This window comes from Epinephelus lanceolatus, chromosome 9 (genome assembly GCF_041903045.1).
Source record: "Epinephelus lanceolatus isolate andai-2023 chromosome 9, ASM4190304v1, whole genome shotgun sequence".
NCBI classification, from domain to species: Eukaryota; Metazoa; Chordata; class Actinopteri; order Perciformes; family Serranidae; genus Epinephelus; species Epinephelus lanceolatus.
The window spans coordinates 30,403,226-30,424,735 of record NC_135742.1 but is presented as its reverse complement, the minus strand read 5'-3'; the positions used below and the strand labels follow the sequence as shown (position 1 = coordinate 30,424,735).

At 41.3% G+C, this 21,510-nt stretch overlaps 1 protein-coding gene across 1 annotated transcript; it reads left to right on the top strand.

The window, feature by feature from the left end:
- Positions 1-1,132: 1,132 nt before the first annotated feature.
- inpp5l (inositol polyphosphate-5-phosphatase L) lies at positions 1,133-18,872 on the top strand. The gene is made up of 16 exons (XM_033618775.2): positions 1,133-1,520; positions 5,741-5,782; positions 6,175-6,275; positions 7,261-7,348; positions 11,287-11,350; positions 11,942-12,045; positions 12,333-12,385; positions 13,803-13,922; positions 14,161-14,245; positions 14,339-14,434; positions 14,519-14,593; positions 14,934-15,007; positions 15,536-15,647; positions 15,932-16,000; positions 16,081-16,140; positions 17,987-18,872. The coding sequence occupies exons 1-15, from the start codon at positions 1,461-1,463 to the stop codon at positions 16,120-16,122; spliced, it is 1,185 nt and encodes a 394-aa protein (XP_033474666.1). The 5' UTR covers positions 1,133-1,460; the 3' UTR covers positions 16,123-16,140; positions 17,987-18,872.
- Positions 18,873-21,510: the final 2,638 nt, after the last annotated feature.

The window sequence follows — 21,510 nt, the reverse complement described above, 5'->3', positions numbered from 1 at the left end:
TTGTCATGACTGGAAGCTGTAGGAGTTCTCTTCCAGAGAACATGACTAACCTGTAGTCATAAAACAAAATTAGCCCCAGTGATATGCCAGCTTTACACAAAGGCAGCACATGCTGTGCAGCTATTGTTATGTATGTAAAGGTACAAGTGATTACTGATGAGCACACACACGAGGCAAAGTCACAGACAAAGACAAGACGCCTCCAGTTGTGTAATTTTGAGGCTCTCCAGTTGTGAAACAGCGAGGGGGGAGAACAATTGAAATGAAAGTGTTTTTCATTGAAAGAAAAGATTTTCACAGAAAGAAAATGAGTAACTTCCTGTTGAGACGACACAGAATGATGCTGTGGTATGTTGAGTGGTGAGATGAGTCCTCAGGTAGTTTAAGAGGATCCACACCTGAATTAAGAACTCCAATATGTTTTCCCCTGGTCAAGGAAAGTTTAGTTAATATTTGTGAACATGAACTACTCTCTGCCAAGGCCAGAAACCAGCGAAGTCTCAAACTTGTGATGTCATATGGTATAAAGTCTTAAGCTGCTCCATAGACAATGACTTGGAGTCTGATTTTGGGTCCCATACAATGTTTTTCTTTCTTTTATGTACTCAAATTAGCTTTATTCTACCGCATTCCCCTGTGTGCTCTCAGTGTCAACAATTCATTGTCTATGGACTTTACCTTTTGACATCACAACTGTCTTAGACCATGACAATTGCATGTAAGAATCTTGACAATGGGTTGTACATAATGGTAGTTTGCATTATCTTCCAAGTTACTACTATAAAGCATGGTTCAATAGGGTTTGAGGTTGTGTTAATATAATGGGTTAAATTAAGTGGATCATTTGCAATGCAGGCAAAACACACAGGTTTCTATGGCAATGTAATATTATGGGATTATCTTCAGAGGAGGTTACACTGAGGAGTGATGGCAACGGCTTTGAGTCAGTGGAGGTGAAGTTAACATAAGGAAGACAGCAATGGGCTGCTCTCGGTGAAGGGGCGGAAGCGGAGCACAACTCAAGGCTGACTGTAACTGCTTGGTCCGGTTATCAAGGCAGCAGCAGATGCGCCGTCCATGCCGCTTTAAGTCCACTAAGAAGCCACTAGTCCAATTACCCGAGAGGAGAGGAGGCGGAAATCCACGCATGTAGGCTACTAAACCAACTTACCGCTCCTCGGCTCGACGATGGATATGAGCGCGGCTCCGGCATATGATGACGACCTGACACGACAGCCCGCCATAACCAAACAAGTTGGACCAGCAGCGCCTCAGTGTCACCACCAGAGAGATGCTGGTGTATTTTGAGAAGTGCTAGTCGCGATTTGGGGCTCACACATTAAGCCTGTGTAAGCTGCTGGACGGTGTGTGTGTCACAGGCCTGCTGCTGCTGCTGCAGCCGCGTCACTCGGCGACGCTCCGGAGTTTCCTCGCGCTGTTTGTGAAGGTGGATCGTTAACATGGAAACATACACTGATGTGCTGCTCGTCACCGCGAATGTCGGGTCACTCTTTGACAATGTAAGTAGACTGGTCGGAGAGTAACATTAAAACTACACCAGACTGCGGTGCTGCCAGGGGATTATACTTAATGCTGTTAGGCTGATGGAGAGGGAATAATTAGGTAAGGTAAGTTTTACCTTCAATGGGCTGCTCCTGCTGCTAGCTTACATCTCTGGGAGGATGTAACAAGTGTGCTAACGTCTTGACGCGTTAATGAACTGTTACTATAAATGTAGCCTAATTATTGTGTGTTATGGAGCTAATATTGTACCGTTGAGATAATTAGTCGTGTTTATTTATTTGTCGGCTGTCAGTAACGTGCTCAATAGTGTTCACCCGCTGAACGCCACGAGCCAAAGTTATGTATTTATACGTGGGATGCGAAAGTTTCACACCTCGCGTGAGAGGCAGAGCGTACAGAGAGAGGTGAGTGTTACACTTAAATCTGTGACCCTTTGATATTGTGACACTGAAAGGTCAGCTATGAAAATATGTTGAAATGTTCACTAAATAATTTACAGGTAGACAAAATAAGCCTGTATGTGACGTGTATTTAAAGTATATATATCTCTCTATATGTGTGTGTGTGTGTATAAAGAGAGATGGTCACAATTGATTGAATGATTACATTAGCTAACACGTAATGACTGTCGTAAAAAAGGAGTAATCTTTGACATGTACTTTATTGGTCATCTGACTTGTGAATTTGGTGACACAGGGGTCATCACATGTTGGCCACATTCTGTTGTGTTTACCTAACTAATCATAAGTGTGTGTGTCACCGCAGTCGTCCATACCCTCTAAAGAAAGAAGGAAAGGATTCCTTCAATAGTCCCTCAAGGAAAAGTCAAATTTTATGTCACTCTGTTGTTATTTTATATATTACACACACACAGGCCTTGTACTTATAGACGTGCATTAATGGAGAGATGTCAGAGCGAGTGGGCTGCTCATGGACAGAGGCCTCGAGTAGTTGGGGTTTCAATGCCTTGCTAAGGTGCACGTTGGCCAGCATGAACTGGCATCTCTCCAGCCACCAGTCCACACTCTGTGTTTGATGCATATGGGGATTTGAGCCAGTGACCCTTTGGTTCTCAAGCCACATCCCCACACACTGAGCTACTGCCACCACCTAAAATAGTATTAGACACCCCCACCTGTTATTTATATAAATTTGTCTTATGTAAACCCTCTCCAGGTGTGCGCCCACCCCCTCAGAATTATCCTCACCTTTCACAACTGGCAGCTGCACCATGTGCAATCAATCCCTGTTGAAAATCACTGGTTATTGTGTTAGCACAGGGAGTGCTTTGTTACACAACAGTCAGTTTATGGTGTTCTTACTGTATGGCCTTTACATAATCAGCTCCAGTGACATCACTACATTTCTATAATGTTATCTAAGTTTCTAGCCCAATCTTAAATGTTTATGTCTTTAAAAACTATCAGTGCGACCACTTTGTCGGAGGGATTCAAGAAAGCAGATTGTAATTTAATTATTGTAAAGAGGGGTTTTAGTTTTGCCTCTGCTGGGCTGACAAAACTTCCAGACAGTGCTGGGAGGAGGGCCCTTACACTCAATGGAAATTTGGCTCAGGACCATGTTTCCGGTTGCCAGATCTGGCTCCAATGAAAACATGTTAGATCCCATTGTGGGAGATATGTAAACAGATGAAAATCTTCCCCCAGGAGACTTGAGCTGCTCTACTGACTTAGGCCCCCCCCCTATTTCTATAAACACTCCTTAACGTTCACCCAGCCTTTGGGATAAGAGCAAGACCTTAAGCACATCACAGGATAAATCCTATGGCTTTTGCAGACAAGCTGAGTGTCCTGTCAGAGTGATTTAGCCAGTGAGACAGCGACTTTAACTGCGACTCTGAGTCACCACTAACATTTCTATGGCACACCATAGCAGTATCTTGGAGATCATTGTTTCTTGAGAGCTTGTGTAATGAGTATGTATAGACTGGGTTCCACTGAATAGATGTTTTTGTTGTGCAAACCTTCCCTTTATGCATACAAATTGTGTCAGACATGAGCAACACTTGCTGGAACACATTATTGCCAAAGACTCATTTTAGCCAATTTTCATTACCAGCTCGGAACAACAAAGCATTAACTTTATCACCAGGCTGGATCCATTAAAGCTAACAGTTTCTTTGGAGCAGTGCGGCTGTAGAAGCTCACTTAGGGCCTCTCTTGTTTAAGATTCCTGGTCTTGTTGCATTACTCAGTGCTATTAGTTTGCCACAGAGAGAAAACTGTTTTGTTGCTGGATTGTGTGCAGTCAGTTCTGTAGATGTAGGTTTTCCTCCTTTTATTTTTAATGTACCACAGAATTGTATCTTGAGTGCTGTATGAACTTAATCTCTAAAACATACTGTATTACACTTATATATAAATGTATCAGGGTCAGTGGACAGAGCTTACGTTCATGCTCAGGAGCACATACAGACTGTTAGTAGCCAGAATGATGTGAGCAAGTCATTCCCGCCACATTGCCATGCAAATATACTATGCAAAGCCATTTTTCAGCTGGCATGAATGCACCTGGCATCGCATGACATACATTACTTTGCGACATTAAGTTATTTATCAGTTTACAGCTACTGACAGTGTAAATGTAATTCAGGTAGATCCAAACATGTTTGCTAATTTTGATACTATTCCAGATGTCTGACATTTTCAACATCTTTCTATTGTATCTGCAACCCCTCAAGAGCAAGTCAGAGTCACAAATCTATCACCAAGGTCAAATGTTCTTGTCTGAAAATCACTAAAAGTAATCAATGTTAATGTATAATTAGTGATGTTGTGTAACTATTTCATAATTTGTAAGCTATTTTTGATTTTTTGGAAACAAAGCAATGAAATACTGATTTTGACATTGATTACCATGGCAGTGATTGAAGACTCAATGCGCTGAATGACAGTATCAGTGAAAACTACCCGTTTAAATGTAATTATCACTCTCTTTTTATTGGTGCCTTTTGTGTTCAGTCAAATTTGTTCAATAAATAAATAAATGTTGGACTTAATTTTTTTTTTTAATTTAAAAAAAAAATTGAACAAGCAATCTGTTGTATTTTAGCAGTGTACTGAAAGCAGCTCAAAGGCAGAAATGAGTACACTTTGATATCTGTTTATCACAATTAATATTGTTATCATGATAATCAACAATGTCACTGCACATTTTCTTTTTATTGTGCAGCCCTATTGTTTTGTGTAAGATTCAGGCCTATCTGAATGCCTTACCCACACATATTCTCCTGTATGCTCAGCTGTCAGGTGTCCATGAAATTTAAAACTCACCTCTCAGGTATGATCTAAGAGTGGTGGCATGATTATCACAGGCGCAGCTAGACTTGAATGAGACTACATCCTGGAAACTTCAACCAATGGAACACACAGGATAATATTTCCAGACAATCTTTATTGTTTGTTATACCTTGAGAGTGAATTATAGCTCAGAGTATTTCCTTTTAGTGTTTGGTGACTTCCTGAATTCCATTGTCTGTTAGCTGGTAATGTAATTTTAAAGCCATGAGGCTATGTTGTTTTTGATTAATAAATATTTAATGTTTGTAGGGTATTCTGTAAAATATTAAAATGGCTCATGTTGTGCAGTATGATGGAAGCTTCATAATGAAATCTTATCTGTGCAGTAGTTTGTAGTTGCTCATATTGACAGGCCCACTCTGTGCACTTAGTGGTTTGTCACTAAGTGCACTTGACGATGAAGATAAAGTTGTTAGTCTAGAAACATATCTGTGAACTTCAAAGTAGTGTTAGCCAGATTACTTTGTTAATGTCAGCTTGTCAGAGAACATGCTTTAGCTGTAAATACGGTATATTTGTCAAGTATTATACTGTTTATACAGTGATGCTACAACAGTATGCTGCTTAGTATATGGATATTTAACATTGTGTGCATAGGCTGGTGTCTTCAGCTTGGTTGCTAGCTGAAAAGGCTGGTGCTTAGTGTGTTTAACGACCAGGGTAAGCTAGTTAGTCAGACGGGACTTTCAGTTGCTCCACTGATGAAATGTGTAGAAAGAAATGTGAAGAGGAAATGCAATGTGGTGAGGATAAAGAAACGTCGAGTGGAGACAATAGCTGTAAATAATTAAATGGTTTACAACTTGTTGCTCTGCTCAAGGTGGCCCCAAAAAACAAATAATCCCAGGTTTAGTGTACCATACCAATGATTATTTCTTGTCTTTGTCGTTTTATAGGTTGGTGAAATTCAAAATGAATGGTTACAAGAATTGTATAAGGTAAATAATTCCCACTTTTAAATATTTAGTTTTTCCACTCATCACCAGCAGTGTCACATATTTCTCTCTTACATTTTGTGCAGTCTGGCTTATATCAGGCAAATAAAAACTGTCACATAGTTGGTTCTGGCCCACATTTGTAGCCTTCTTGCATCTTTACATTGGTGACATCCTAACATACACAACAGCTCCATGTTCGTCTGGAAAACGGATACCATGCTGATGACTGATAACATAGGCACACCAGAAATTTAATCACAGGAAAAATCCATATGACCCCTAATGGATAGGTTACTTCATCCTGTAACACGCACTGTCGACCCCCTACACTCCTCATTGCTCTGTAATGTAAGACGTGTAGACTAAGACCTGTTTGCGTTGCTTTGTTACAGACTATCCACAGCCACAAGCCCCAGTTCATCGCCCTGCACTTTCAGGAGGTCGGAGGGAAGGACTACATGGTCAACATGGGCCATGCTGAAAACTTCTTTCGGTAGGACTCGTGCTACTCATGATCCATCCTGCTCAGTACAGTCATGTTCTTCCATCACCATGTGTCCGACAGTGTCACAAACTTCCTCTCTCATCTTGCACCTGATTATTGTCATCATTAATCTGTTAATCATTTAGTCTATAAAATGTCAAAAGACAGTAGAACAATGCCCATCACAGTGTCCCAAAGCCCAAGCTTGTTTTTTTCCATTCAAGAGTCCCAGACCCAAACATATTCAGTTCACAGTCACAGAAGATAAAGAACAAACATCAACAAACATCGACATTTGAGAAGCTAGAACCAGTTTAGTTTTGGCAATCATGCTCAGAGGTATACTGTGCAGGAATTGTGGGTTACTGTTTGTAAACACAACATTCAAATTTGGCCCCTCCTCCCTACACTATCCCGCAAGCTACTATTGTAGGAACATTTATTGTTATGGAAAAGCTGATGGTTAAGTAAGCTAACTAAGCTAACCCTTGGCACCTGCCTGTCTAACAGAGAACAGGCCAACTCCGTGTCACTCTTCATCCCAATCCTCTCCTTCAGTGCTCGCCAGGGAAGGTGAAAGCCAACTGCAGATTGACTCTTTGTGGACTCTTTGTCTGCTTGGCGTTCACCTCACTATATTTGTGTTTTGTTTTTTCCTGGCCCTATGTTAGAGATTTTAATAGCAGATGCATGCTGCCTACGGTCTGGCACCTGGTTGCTAACTGACCTCACGTGCGCTGTGCCCAGGAACATCCCGATCACAGCAAAATTATATGAAAATACAGGCAGAGGGCAGCGTCTCAGCAGATACATACACAGCTACACACTTTTTTAGTGGGTCATAAATGATAATTGAGAGGGATCTGCATATTATACCTTCAAAAATCTGTCCTTTGCCCATTAACCCACTAGTATCTTCAGCTACAGGTCTATAGGAGCAAACCTTTCTGCTCTGCTGCCTAATATAAGCTCTGTTGTACTCTGTTGTTTCCAGGAACATTGAGTCCAGTGAGCAAATGAAAGACTTTGACAGGGTCTGCATCTACGTGGACAACCAGTTCCAAACAGAGGAGAGCTTCACGGTAACACACTCAGAGTAGTTCACATGTTTGTCCACTAGATGGGGTCCTCCTCCATGTTGATGCTCAGAGGTAGTTGGAGGTGTTCGGTCTGCTCAGCTGATGTGGATGAGTGAAAAGCAGGAGCTTGTTGCTGGTCAACATTTTATGAAATACTTTACGAGTTTGTTGTAATCTACAATCTAACACACGATTTGTTTTGGAAAACAGCAACCATCTGGCTGCATTTCTAGGTCATGTCAAAAAAGAATGTTCCAAAGTTTTGTTTACTGAGAATACACTGTAAAAAATGGACAGAGATGAGCTCTTTTTTTTATAAAATAAGAAAAGAGAAAACATGCCATTAAAGCCAGTGGTAATGGAATAAAAAAGTGTGCTCACAAAACATCTTAGCAAATTTGACTGTAAAAAACATTTTATCATCTTTTGTTTTTTCTTTTAAAATGCTATCATGGGATTTTTTGATCAAGCGAAGACTGTTCTGTACGCCTTTCCGTTTTCCATTCCTGATTAAGATACGAGCAAAAACACATCAAATCTCACACCCTAAAAACATGCTGTCATAGATGGGGACACAGATTGTCCTACAAATATGAGTTGTTGTTGTTGGTGTGTGTGTGTGTGTGTGTGTGTGTGTGTGTTTGCGCGTGATTATGGACTCTGTTTCATCCATCAAGGCTTGCTGCACATGTCAGACATGTTCAAAACAACAGCTTATCTAAGTGACATTGATCTCAGAGATGTAGCGTGAAACAATGTAGCAGTCACACAGTGTGAACACAAACAGAGGAGATGTACTTAAAGACAGGTTTGTTGAATCACTCATGCCTCTACCTGCGTTTCTTAACCTCATTTATTGTTGAACCTAGAGCTCGTCTCTTTAGATGAAGTCTGACCCACTGCTCTTCAGAGCCTAGCAGGACGCTGCTTGGGTCATGGGCTCAGCCTCAATCTCCGCACCTGTCGTGAAAGGCATTTCTTGCGTCCAACTTCTTATTTCAGTGACCTCACTCAGTTTTTAGTTTTTTCTGTGGATTTGAACTGTGTTACAGAGTTGCTCGTAACAGGTTTGTCAGTATTAGTTTGCCTCAAACTCTGCCTTGGTTGGGAGTAACACCTCCCCCGGTTGCGAAAAGTGGCTGAGTCTTTCTTAAACTATTAACCCTTACTCCTCCCATGTGATACCCCCACACTGGACATCTGACAGTAGGGGTCAGTGGCTGCATCTGTGCACTGAAGGTGTGTGAAGTAAAAAGGAGAAAGTCAATGGCCAGGTGTGGGGGAGACAGGCCAAAGTCAATACATTTAACTCTAGATTAAAACTATTGATCCCAACCCATTTGTGCACGATAAATAAAGTGTGAGGGGGGTGTGTAGAAGACAGCTGGGACTAAGTTTCCCCTGCACTCGAGTGTTCGCACCCTCCGCTGTTTGCCCTGAGAGGGTTGCAGCCCACCCCCCCCCCCCACCCCCCCCCACCCCCCTCCCCACCCCTCCTAATGGCTCATTCTCATTTCGTCTGTGCCACCTGCATTGATTTTCAATTTGTTTCCCCCTGGCTGCGGATCATCAGTTATATGGCCAAGAGAGAGTTTGGGGGGGTTCTCCTTTCAGAGCGGCTGCAGGAGGAGAGGGGGCAGACTTGCATGCATTCCCAGTACAAATGGTGTTTTGATAAAAAATCACTTGTAAGTCAATATTTTTTTATTAAACTGTGCACAAACCTGATTGATGAAGATAGGTGTTTGGCAGAGTATGTGGAGGAGAATGTGTATCTGTGTTTGAGAGTGTGTGTGTACTTTGCAGCAGTGTTTAAACAAAAACATTGTCACTAATCCAACATAAACTTAGCCAAATTTAGATTCGTCTTCCCGAGGTAATTATCAGAGTATAGACCTTGAAACCCCTACGAGAATTAAAATGTTGCTCTAATTTTGTTAACCTAATATTACAATAACTTTTTTTTACTCTGCTCCTCAGAAACATTCTGTAGTCAGCTTTTAGTTTTAGCATTAACTTAACAGCCCTATCAGACCCTTTCAGATAACTCCCCGACTCGAACCTTAGTTTGGACAAGTTGGTCACTAATTGCCGCTCACGGAGACACTTCCATTTTATTAAATGAGGATGACTTTGGCACTGAAGATAAATGAACTCTTCAGGGAGAGATCTCTCATGTTCTGGCTGGGTGTGTGTGTGTGTGTGTGTGTGTAAGGGGGGGGTTGCACAGCGGTCCGTCACGCCCCGAGCCCTCTGAGCGTTGGCTGATTTTTCTTCGGCCCCCAGTCACAGCGGCAGCGTTGGCAGACAGCGAGCCTACTGCTTAATACCTTTTAAATTGTTTTAATTTTCTGTCTTTATTGATCTCACAGGGCATGATTAATCAGATCAGTGGAGCAGGCAGTTAGTACATTAAAAATTGTCAGCCCCATGTCAGAGATGATTGGGTGCTGAAGTGTGTGTATGGAGGGGGCCGGTATGTGGATGTGTCGTGCAGTTATGTGTTTACTTTGAACGTCTCTATTCTTTAAAGTTTCATGTGTCTTGGGGAGAGTAACAATATACTGTGTCGCCCTGGATCGTTCAATACGCGGCTCACAATTTAGCTCACATGATGGGGAAATGAACAATTCAATTTGTCATCTCAGAGGTTGAGTTGAGATGATGATTTTGATGTTTAGGTTTTATTGTGGATTGCTGTGGTGAAACCACTCTGAATGGATCACACAGAGCTCAATAGTTCCATTTAGAAACCTTAAGTTTATTGCTCTGATGTTGAATTAGAAAATGTATTGTCTTAATTATATATGGATAATGCAGGGTTCCTGCAGATCCATTAAATTAATTAACCTAAAAATAAGGCCTTAATTGGTGTTAAAATGTCTTATATCAGTTTTGTAAAGTCTTAAAAATCCTATGTTTTATGTAGCTTGCTAAATGCCTCTCTGATTAATGTAACGCTTTTCAGAATAGTAGAACCAACAACAATCATATTTTATTCCCAGCCGGGATACTCAGAGCACAGGATCCACTGTCTGCCTGTCTGCTAGCTAGCTGTCAGAGTACCCCAAATGACATGTGGAAGTGGAAATTTAAAAATAAATCGGCTATTTAATTAATTAAGATTTCTTGGCATTGCTGAAACCACTACACTGCAATACATACGCAGCCCTTTTCAAACTTGCCTTAATGGGAATCAAGGCAGCAGAATTCAACAACCTATTTTCCAGTTCTGCTCTACTGCGACAAGATGAAAAAGTATGTTACAATAAAAGTTTGGGCACATATTACCCTAAGTAACTGATGTCGGCTCATGTTTTTTTCCCTTTAATTTTAGTAATTGTAAAATTGGGTGCAGCACAGTGGTGCAGTGGTTAGCATTGTTGCCTGTAGCCTGCATGTTCTCCCCGTGTCAGCGTTGTTGTTCTCCAGGTACTCTCGCTTCCTCCCACAGGCCGAAGATAGATTGGGTTAATTGGTGACTCTCTAAATTTTCTATAGGTGTGAATGTGAGCGTGAATGATTGTTTGTCTTTATGTGTCAGCCCTGTGATAGTCATGCAGCCTGTCCAGGGTGTACCCTGCCTCTTGCCCAGTGTCAGCTGGGATAGGCTCCAGCTCCCCGCGACCCCCAACAGGAGGGTGCATTTCATTCTGAGAGGCTTTAAAAAGATCTTATAAAGCCTTGAATCTGACTTGCCTTACGCTGTAGGAACCCCATTCTTGTGTTCTTTTGCAGCACGTGTCTGAAACTAAAGGTGTCTACAACAACATAAAAAATATAATGTCGGTATGAACGTCTTGGACTGTTATCACAGCTAAAAACTCCTGCACTTTTGTGATGTTTGTGGTTAAACTGAAATGGATATATAGAACTTTTTTATGATATGACTTTTTTGGCAGATATATTTGTGACATTTATTTCTCCCTCTTTCTCCACAGGCTTTGGGGAGCATGTACTTCATTCACAAGACTCTGAAAAACATCTATCAGTATGATTTTAAAGGTGAAAACTTTAAAAAATTTTTGTCATTCTTCAGCTGGTGATGTATTTATATTGCTTTTTTCTTTAAAAAAAAAAAAAAAGAGAGATGATTTTACAAACATACAACATAAACCACTCCTCTTAGATCCTGTTCTGTCTTGGTATTGGCTCATAAGTGGCTCCTACCTTCAATAGAATAAGAGCAATGTTGCGTATGACTGGCAAGATTCTTGTCATTTTTTAATATCAGGAACTTCAGGACATTTCTCCGTGTATAATGACAGTTTGATGTCCCACCCCTCCTGGCCAGATATTTGCAAAGAACCTGAATTTAAAGCGGAGTCGTTATTTTCCTGCTGCATAGTCCAGTCACGTTAGGCGTGAAAAAGCTCCTCAGAAAAGCTTATGGAAGAACCATAAACATCCTGCAGCTGCCACTCGCTGTGTGGCCCAAACCGATTGTTGTTCACCAAACACAGTCTAATGGCTCGCTTATAGATCCTCTCATCACGTATGCCGCTCTGATGAGGTTAACACCAGTTTATTGATTGCTGTTTGCATGTTTTCTCACTCTTTTACATGTCACCACCCCTCTCTCACTCCCCCGCGCAGTTAAGGATTTTAAAGCAGTGTCAGGACAGAACAAGCACGTGGGCGCTCTGGACGGGGTCACCACAGTGGAGAAAGAAAAATTCCCAAAGAATTTCTGGCCTGATGTGAGTATGTATGCATGAGTGTGCATCTGTGTATACCTACATTTGTCTGTGTGTGTGCGTGTATGTGGCGACTGTGTGACTGTGTGTGCAGGTGTGGGGAGGGGTATGTGAGGGCCAAAGGGAGATGTTGGGACAAATGAGTCTACTGGGGCTGCAGGAGGCTGTCTGCCCGCTCTGACAGGGAGATGAGACAAATTATGTGAAAGAATCAATAATTATCAGTTTGGCCCTTCAAAGACACGGCTCACTGCTGTTTAGTGACTCACTCTAATTTATCTCTGTTGCAGTTCAAGTGGTCCAGAAAGGGCTTCATGAGGACCCGCTGGATCTTACATAACCAGTACGTACCATGCACTGACCTCACCTTGATTAGAAGAACTCACTTTCACTTTTGGTTCTTTGTTGACTTTTGGGAAATCCAGTTGTTGGAAAAATGATTCTGATAAACTAGCATCCTTGTGGCTGTGTGGGGTGCATTGCTCAAACAGCTTTGAAAGCCTGTGTGTTCATCTGTTACTTGTAACACATAAAGACAGAGAAGCCCTGGTTTGATGCAATAGCTGTCAAAATTCTCCGAAATTAGAAGTGAAGAAATGGAAATCATGGATGATTTAAAACACAAAAAGACAGTCTGTTTTTTTCCTTTCTGTTTCTAACTACCTCAGAGGAGGACTGTTCCTCTGAGGACTGACTGAAATTTTACAACACTAGTGCCAATACTTCTGACTTTAGGTTTTGACATTTATAAAAAAGAATACTTTTTTTTTACACCTTACTTTGAGTTACATTAACTTGTATTTCTGCATATTTAAAGGAGCATTTTATTAACATTCTTTAATAAACAGTGGATCACACGATTCTGCAGTTCAGATCAGCTCTACACAGCATTTTAGCATCTTTTAGCTCATTGTTTTGGTTATACAACTCACAAATTTACTGAACTCAAACCCAAATCAGAAACAATCACTCACTTCTGCTACAGTGACTCAAACTCACACTGTCTGTTTTCTCATCACCCCAATCAATATTGTTGTCTTTGTTGCACCCTGTGGACGTTTTAACAAAACTTTGAAATTCTAAATTTAGTTTGGCAACTAAACTGTCCAATTAAAAATTATCAGCTATTTTAAATATATTCACAGTCAATGCAGCATGGTGCCCTGGTGCCAACTCAGACCATTTGCTGATTCTTAAATGACTGTGAACACACTTTTTATGATTACAGTAGCAATAATAGATATTTTAGTTTGTTTAAAACCACTGAATTGAAATAAATAAAGTTAATTATGGCCCAGGATAAATCACGTGCTGTTGCTGCTACAGCTGCCGGTGTTTTCTGCAAACTGTAGTCACTATTTGCTGTGTTGTTACCTGGGGGTAATAACAAAAGGAGCCCACAATCTGTGTGCCACAAGATCATGCTGTGAGTCAACACTGCTCCTTTGTTGGATGCACATTAATTGTTTTCCAGTGACAGCCAAAGAAAAAGAGCGACCGCTCGGCACAAAAGACAAATGTGCTTGTTTGTGGACTCAGCATTAACACGAGTGCGCTCGCTGATAAGAAAGCTCGTCATGAGTGACACCGGTGTTGGCGCGCACACACACACACACACACACACACACACACACACACACACACACACTCACCTATCAGATGTAAAGGCCATGGTGTTATCAAATTGTTTCCTGTTTCCTTTCTCCACCTGCCACATATCAGCGTAATTTTGTCTGGGTGTTTGTGCGTGTTCTCCACAGAGGTCTGGACCTGGTCAATGTCCACCTGTTCCACGATGCCTCCAACCTCATTGCCTGCAACTCCAGTCCTTCCATTTACTCAGCCAACCGGAAAAACGCTCTCAGATATGTCATCAACAGGTCTGATTGCCAACTGCACACAACCGTGAAAACCAGGACGTGTAAAATGAACAACATGATAAGAGTGTTTCTCACAGTCTAATATCATCATGTAATCAGAGTATTTTAGGAATTTACACAAACTGACCTTTAAGTGGACTATTCTGAAATATCAATATCATATTCATGTGAATTTGTACACACTCGTTGTAAAGACCCAAACATCTGTGTGATTCTTAACTGTGCCATTTCCTTCCAGGATATCAGACAGCCGCTTCACTCCTCTGCCTTTCCTCCTGTTTGGAGATTTCAACTTCCGTCTTGACACACAGAGTCTGGTCCAGGTATCTTTTCTCCTGAAGCTCAGATGATGAGGTTGTGTATCAGCCTGACATTTTGACATAGACTCTTCCTTGTGTTTGTGTTTCTGTGAGCAGTATCTGTCCAATGCAGCAGATGTACAGACAGTAAAGAAGGACAGCAGTAACGAAGTGGAGAAGATCATTTGCGAAGAAAAAGACAATGACCACAAGGTGATTTAAACCAGTCCAGTTAAGACCACTTACATTTTATTTTCACTGATGCTTTCACTTCACCTGCTTTCATTTCCCCTGCAGGTGCTGCTTCACATCGAGGAGAAGCTGTTCGCCTACCTGCACCAGGCGGTTTTCAGGGAGGACAACGGCAGAGCAGTGAGAACACAGTTTAAACTTTGACCTACACTGTTCTGATCAGCTACACCGCAGACTCGGGGAAACTCCGTGTTGTGAATATAACCTATTGTACAAGAGGCTGCTTAGCAACAATCTAACGTGTCTTTGCAGATGTTAGATTAGACCCTATCAGCGGAAATACAGTCCTGTGAGTGACATTACAGTAAATACAAAAGCTCGGAGGTAAACAAAACTGTGATAACTTTGACAGTAAACTGGGTTTTCGCCCGTGCTTAAGTTGTACTCACTCACATGACTCTTGTTTTTATTGTGTGGGGATTTCTTGTTGAGCTAATCAGTAATGGCCTCTGTTCCTCAGCTTTTGAAGTATGACAAAGAAGTCGCAGCCTTTCATGATGTTATTAGGGAAGAGGCCATCGTGTTTCCACCCAGGTAACGGACTTAAATGTTGCAAACAGACTATGTATGAACTCACACTTCTGTTGTTGTAATAGGCTGTATGAAATAATGGACTGTGACATCACCCACTGGTTTGTGGACCATTTTTGGAGCCAGAAATGACCATATTTCGCTAGCTGCTAGCTTGGTTAGCATGGTACATTTACAGCTATAATTAGCTGTGATAATGCTAATTTTTGCAAGTGACAAACAGGCTTAAAACCATTAAAACAAAGTTATACCTACTGTAAAACTAAATCTTTGGAGGGTGTTTTAGTAAAACCAAACAATGACTCACCAACATGATGTCATGGTAGCAATTTGTCAACGGACAGCACCCAGCTGCCCTCTGCTATTTTTAATGTGGCGGTATATGGGGACTGACTGGTTCTTGGAGCCAGCCTCAAGTGGCCATTCCAGGAACTGCAGTTTTTGGCACTTAGCATTAGCTTCATTTGTCAGCCCTGGAGACTGCCCTTTGGTTGTTATCTCTCTAATACACTCTCTGTCTCTCCCTCTCAGCTACCCCTACAGTGAAGAGTACACTAAACCGACCCAGTACATGAACACTCGCTGTCCTGCCTGGTGTGATCGTATCCTTATGTCACACACTGCCCAAGAAGTCATCCACAGGGTCAGTCAATGCTTACAATGTGGATATGTTGACTTGGACTTCTAGCTAGTCAAAAAGTAATTGTTGATATCCACAAGTGGTATTACTTCTGCTGATTAAATGTTCAAAGGGCTTGCCGTAGTTGTGCTGTCCGCAGTTGTGCTAACAACCAGACTAAGCTAAATGATTGTTCCGGTTCAATGCCAGAAGCCGTGCCCGTAATTCACACAAGGTAACATTGGGCCTATGAATAAGGTGGATAGATGTATTTTAATTTTTTACTAAAAGTTCATTCTTCTTTTCAGGGAGATGACGGTGAGAAGAGCATTGTTTACAACACAGTGGGTCCTAATGTCTGTATGGGAGACCATAAGGTAACAAATTAAATGGTGTGTTCATTGTGCAGGCAAACAAACCCGTCATGTAGAGTAACTCTGATGTGTTTTTCTTGTAGCCGGTTTTCTTGTTCTTCGCACTGAAGACAAATGACCATTGACTCTGATCCTTCTCAATGGTAAGAGGATGCGCCAGTGAGTGTGTGTGTATACTGTACAGCATGTGAGAGTGTGTGTGTGTCTATGTGGTGATTCCAGAGGGGGGGATTCAGTGTGTGAGAGCGATCACAGTAATCTTGCTCCAGTCCCCAGAGAGCCATAACCCAGGCTCGCCCATTGGAGTAAGGATATGAACTAAGATGAAGTGCCTGCGGGACACAAGCACTCCTTTGTGTCCAGCGTAGTCGGACCACAGGCGATCAGCACCTTTCACTGATCTATGTCTATTGAATCCTCTCCAGTGTCACTGTGGCTACACACTAAGTGCATTGCAGTGCTTTTCATTAATTACCCTCTGGATGGTCGACCAGAGAGACATGCATTGTGCTGGACAGCATATTGGCATTTTTACGGCCATGAATTTTGTTTTGCTGCCGTTTAAATTTATTTTTTTAGGGATGTACTGCTTTTTCATGAGGGTCCTTCTTCAGGGGGCTGCAAAATGATGAGTCCACGCAAGGAGGAGACGAAGAAGATGCTGCAACCAGCTCCCTTTTCTTTTTGTGTTTGATATTTTGAGACACAGAACAAGTGTCAGTATTTCTGAGGCTACAATTAAGCAGCAAAGAAAGACATCCTACATTACTCATTAAAATGTATGTTAATGAGTAATGTATATATGTAATATTCAGTGTAACATGTTGCATCTTAAAGTTGAATTAAGTTACATAACAGATGAATTTATAATCATATTTGATTGGTTAGCCTCCTTTCTTAAGGAAGGTGTTCTTGTGTGCTTTATGTGCAGCTTTGAATGGCTTCCACTGGGCTCTAACTTGGTATTACCAGGATACTTTCCCCCTCCAAATGATAATTTGTATATCAGTAAGTCAACCCAGTTACAATTTGTGAAGAAAACTGTTTTTGCTTGTGGTGAACAAAGAATCCAAAAGCAAAGAAAATTCTTGATTTATCGAGGTCAAAGGGGGGGGGCACAATTAACAACCGCTAAACTATATCAAAACACTGGTTGACAAATTGTCACACAACTCATGCAGTATAATCCTAGCTTCATTTATCCAGTCTTATGCTCAGTACTTCCCAAACAGGCAGCCCCTGTAGGGGAACTGTAGGGGAACTGAATTAAAAGTGAAACTTATCTATGCTCTCTTCCAAGCCAGACTCCACTACAAAAACCTTAATTTTACCTCACTGAACATGGGTGCTGCTGGTTTACAGCTGCCTCCATTACTTAGTTTGTTTGTGTTATTTTGTGACTCTGACAAATCCAAGCTTACCCTTTAAAACACCAAAGTCACACAATAGCACAAACTAACTTATTGAGGCAGGGATAGACCAGCAGCTCCGGTGTTCAGTGAAATAAAATTACTGTTTTTGTCAATGGAGTCTGGCTTTGAAGAGACCAGAGTGAAGTTTCCCTTTAATTCAGTTCCCCGTCAGAAAGGGCTTTCCGTTTGGGAAGTACCAACCATACGACTGGGTAAATGAGACTTATATATTATTATTATATTGCACGAGTACGAGTTGTGTGAGAGTTTGTGTTTTGATGTAGTTTTGCTATCGTCAAAGCGCACAGTGAATAACTGACATACAAATGGTCATTTGGGGGGTGAACTATTCCTTTAATAGTCAGATAATAGGGTAGACTCTTTTATAACGTGCATCAGCAAGATACTGTATCCCCACCCACTGTGTCCTGCATCTGCACTGATGATGATCTAACTGAAAAGGAAGGAAGAATTTCCACACTGCTTAAATAGAGTCCTAACTTAATCTAATCTCATTCACATGCTTTTGTTTTTGTTGGTACATAATGTGTGATGTGTGTATGTGTGTCTGCTGCAGGTCTATAACCGCACCATCCTCACTGCTCTGCCACAGTATCAGCACCAGAGGATAATCAGCATGATGGTTACCTGCCACAAACCCAGGTCTCAACCAGCAGCAGGTCCTGAAACAGTTAATCCTCTGCTGTGAAAACCCTGTCCTCACATCACTGGTGTCTCACAACTCACTGCCACATGCTCTCAACGACAATCCAAGTGACACGAGCACAGATTTATCAGCAGCTGTTATGGATTTCTGTTGCATTTTTCCAGATTCTCCACTTACTCTCAGATCTTAAAGGTAAATTTCGGTTTATTTCAACCTGTCTTCTATCGTCCTAAATTTGTTTCAAGTGACTAATGACATAAAAATAATAGTTAGCATGTTAGCCGTTAGCCTAGATACAGCCGGGGCGCATAGTAGCGTCAGACCTGTTAAAACGTAAGTGAACGGGCAACCTTCAGGTGCAAAGTTACTCCACTAAACAAGCTTTTTTTCCACAAAGACCGCCTCATATCGTTAGGATAAATGTCAGAGAACATATAGAAAATGACATGTAAACATGTTGTCTTACCTTACCGGTGTGCTGCCATGTTTGTTTACCATTTAGCTCTGCTTTCCAAAGCGCGGCCGAAATATATCTCGCGAGCTCTAGATAAAGCCCAGCTGGATACTACTCCAGGTGGAGGTGTCTCGTCCTCGGTCACATCCAGACCTTGAAAATAAGGCTGCAACCGGTCCCATTCCTTGCAACAGAGGCATTCCTCTTCTGTGGGCACTGGGGCACAGCATTCCCAGGTACACCACCAATCTCCAGAGCTAAAGCCTTGCAGCAGCCATTCCTCCTCTCTTGTCCTCTACCTGTTGTGCCTCTCTCTCTCTCTCTCTCTCTCTCTCCTCCTCCGTTCTTCAATTTCACGAAGCTCTTCGTCAGTGTATTCTGGCTCAAATAAATAAGGGCGGCCATCAGACTCTGCAAAATCAAATTCCTCCTCCACAAAGTCGAAGTCTGGCAAAAAGTCAGTCATTATTCTATAAATCTTTCATAAAATAAATGAATGAACCTTTCAGGCTACTGTCCGGTTCTGCCTTCCAGCTGTTGTTGCTTGTTCTCGCGAGATTTCGGCTGCGCTTTGGAAAGCAGAGCTAAATGGTAAACAAACATGGCAGCACACCGGTAAGGTAAGACAACATGTTTACATGTCGTTTTCTATATGTTCTCAGACATTTATCCTAACGATATGAGGCGGTCTTTGTGGCAAAAAAGCTTGTTTAGTGGACTAACTTTGCACTTGAAGTATGCCCGTTCACTTACGTTTTAACAGGTCTGACGCTACTATGCGCCCCGGCTGTATCTAGGCTAACGGCTAACATGCTAACTATTATTTTTATGTCACTAGTCACTTGAAACAAATTTAGGACGATAGGAGACAGGTTGAAATAAACCGATATTTCCCTTTAAGTCCCATGTCCTGAAGGCTCATCGAGGGTGTTCCTCCAAATCCTGCTTGCAGCCATGGAAAAGAAACAATCATGTAAATACTACAGTGTGACTGTGGACCAGCCCTTTTACATGGACGTGTGTGCAGAACATTGCTTTTTTTCTTTTTCTTTAATTATGCCTTTTTACATAGGCAGTGTCACACAAACCCCAGCCGAGGCATCACAAATGTACTCACTCCTTATTGGCCCTAAATATTTTATTAAATTTTCCAGTCAGTCAGGCCACTTTGTAGCAGATGAACTGGACAGCTTCCATTCAGTGGGTTTTAAATCAGAATCCAGTATTGTGAACCTGGTGTAAATAACTTTTATCTAAACATTTGTGCGATTAATGATGAGCCACTAATGATGATAAAACTAAAAATGTGAGATCTTTAATATCAAGTATTGGAGCAGTCCTACTGAGCATGTGGGCGTGCTTTTGTTTTGCATTTTATGCCATTTTTAGTGTAAATATTTATATGTTGAAGTTGTTTACTGTCATTGTAAGCAGGATTTTACACCACAGGGAAACACAGTAGAAGAGCGCTGCTATCTCAGTTTCCATGTCGACATGTTTGGTCAAATGTCCTCTGGATAAAAGCATCACCTCTGAAGATTAACTTTCTCACAGTGGCTTTAACTATGTCACATATCTCATTTTTACATAACAAAATCACTTTCAGAATTTTGATAAATGTATATGACGTAGACATGACACTAGACAGCGGACAAAAGGCCGATAACATTTTTATAGCAGTTTTCTTTATGAATGCTGCGGTAGGAGCTAAATATATGTTATCATAACGCAGCTGCAGTTTCACCCTGCTGAATTTAAAGTAACATTCTTTTGCTGTTTCTCTGTGCACCAGCTGTCATCAATACCAAGTGCTTTATTCCACACGCTACAACTCAGCAGTTCTCAGGTTTTTATTTTTTTTGTTGTTGTTTTTTCGATTTTAGCCATACTCACTCAGAGAAAGATTTCTTTACAGTTTGTCTCTCGTCTCTTCCACCCCGTCCTGGTTGGCATCAGCTGCATTTCATTGCCAAAAGAATTATACTGTAGGCCTCTTATCTTTACTTCTAGCTGCAGTTAAGGGTGGTGAACGTTTCCATCGCATGGCTTCACTCGAACTTTACTTATATGGTATACACACGTGTGCACCCACACACATTACAGAAGGCACTGTTTGCTTTTGGATTTATTTGTCTTATTTTGTTTTGTTGGTTCATAGTCTCCCACTGTAGCACCAGTGCTGTATAATATTTTTGGCGTGTGAATTATTTGTTAGATTTTTTTCGATCTGGCTTTAATAACGACTAATTGAAAGACTTTGAAATATGTTTGTGGTTTGTTACTTCCATCCATCCTCTTATCCATCAGCTGGATTGAATCCCAGCTGACATTTTAATTTTTTGAGTGTTTTGTGAAACTTTCCTACACAGCTGCGTGGAACCATCCACGTTCAAACAGAAATACTTTCATGCATTAATCACAGGTAGTCATTTCCAATTTGGAGTGTGAGTCATGTCAAGCCTCGCCATAACAAGATTAAGTCCAGTGATGCAAATGTTTGTGTAGATTGAACAGTTTGTAAGTAACAAACATTACTGTTGACCAGTCATGGGAGTGCAGTGCATTATATAGCCAGTATTACCTTCATATTAACTCTGGTCAAACACTACATCATTGTCATATTCCACTTTTGTAAATAAAATATTACCCTCGTTCAGATGTTGTATTGTCATTTTTAGGCTTAACTGTGTACACAGTCTGTATTGCAACATGCCAGAGATTTTGTTAACAACCACAGTCATTGCTATACAGTCAATTTGAGTCACATCTTGGTGAGGTGCTACGTGAGAGACGTGATCAAGTACAGCGACATTTGTTTCTTTCGTGAAGCTGATTCACCTGAATGGTTGGTTAACCTAATACGTGCCTCAGCTTGTGCACCCTGGGCTTCACCTGTTCCTACGGAAAGGTGTCATACAAGAAATAGGTATTTATTATTCCTATTATTAAATCTTCTAGTTAGTTATATCGACATGAAGCA

Coding starts and splice junctions, on each gene's coding strand:
- inpp5l (XM_033618775.2), top strand. CDS start 1,461: ATGGAAACATACACTGATGTGCTGCTCGTCACCGCGAATGTCGGGTCA. Junction 14,246..14,338: donor ACACACAGAGTCTGGTCCAG/GTATCTTTTCTC, acceptor TTCTGTGAGCAG/TATCTGTCCAATGCAGCAGA. Junction 15,648..15,931: donor CCCAAGAAGTCATCCACAGG/GTCAGTCAATGC, acceptor TCTTCTTTTCAG/GGAGATGACGGTGAGAAGAG.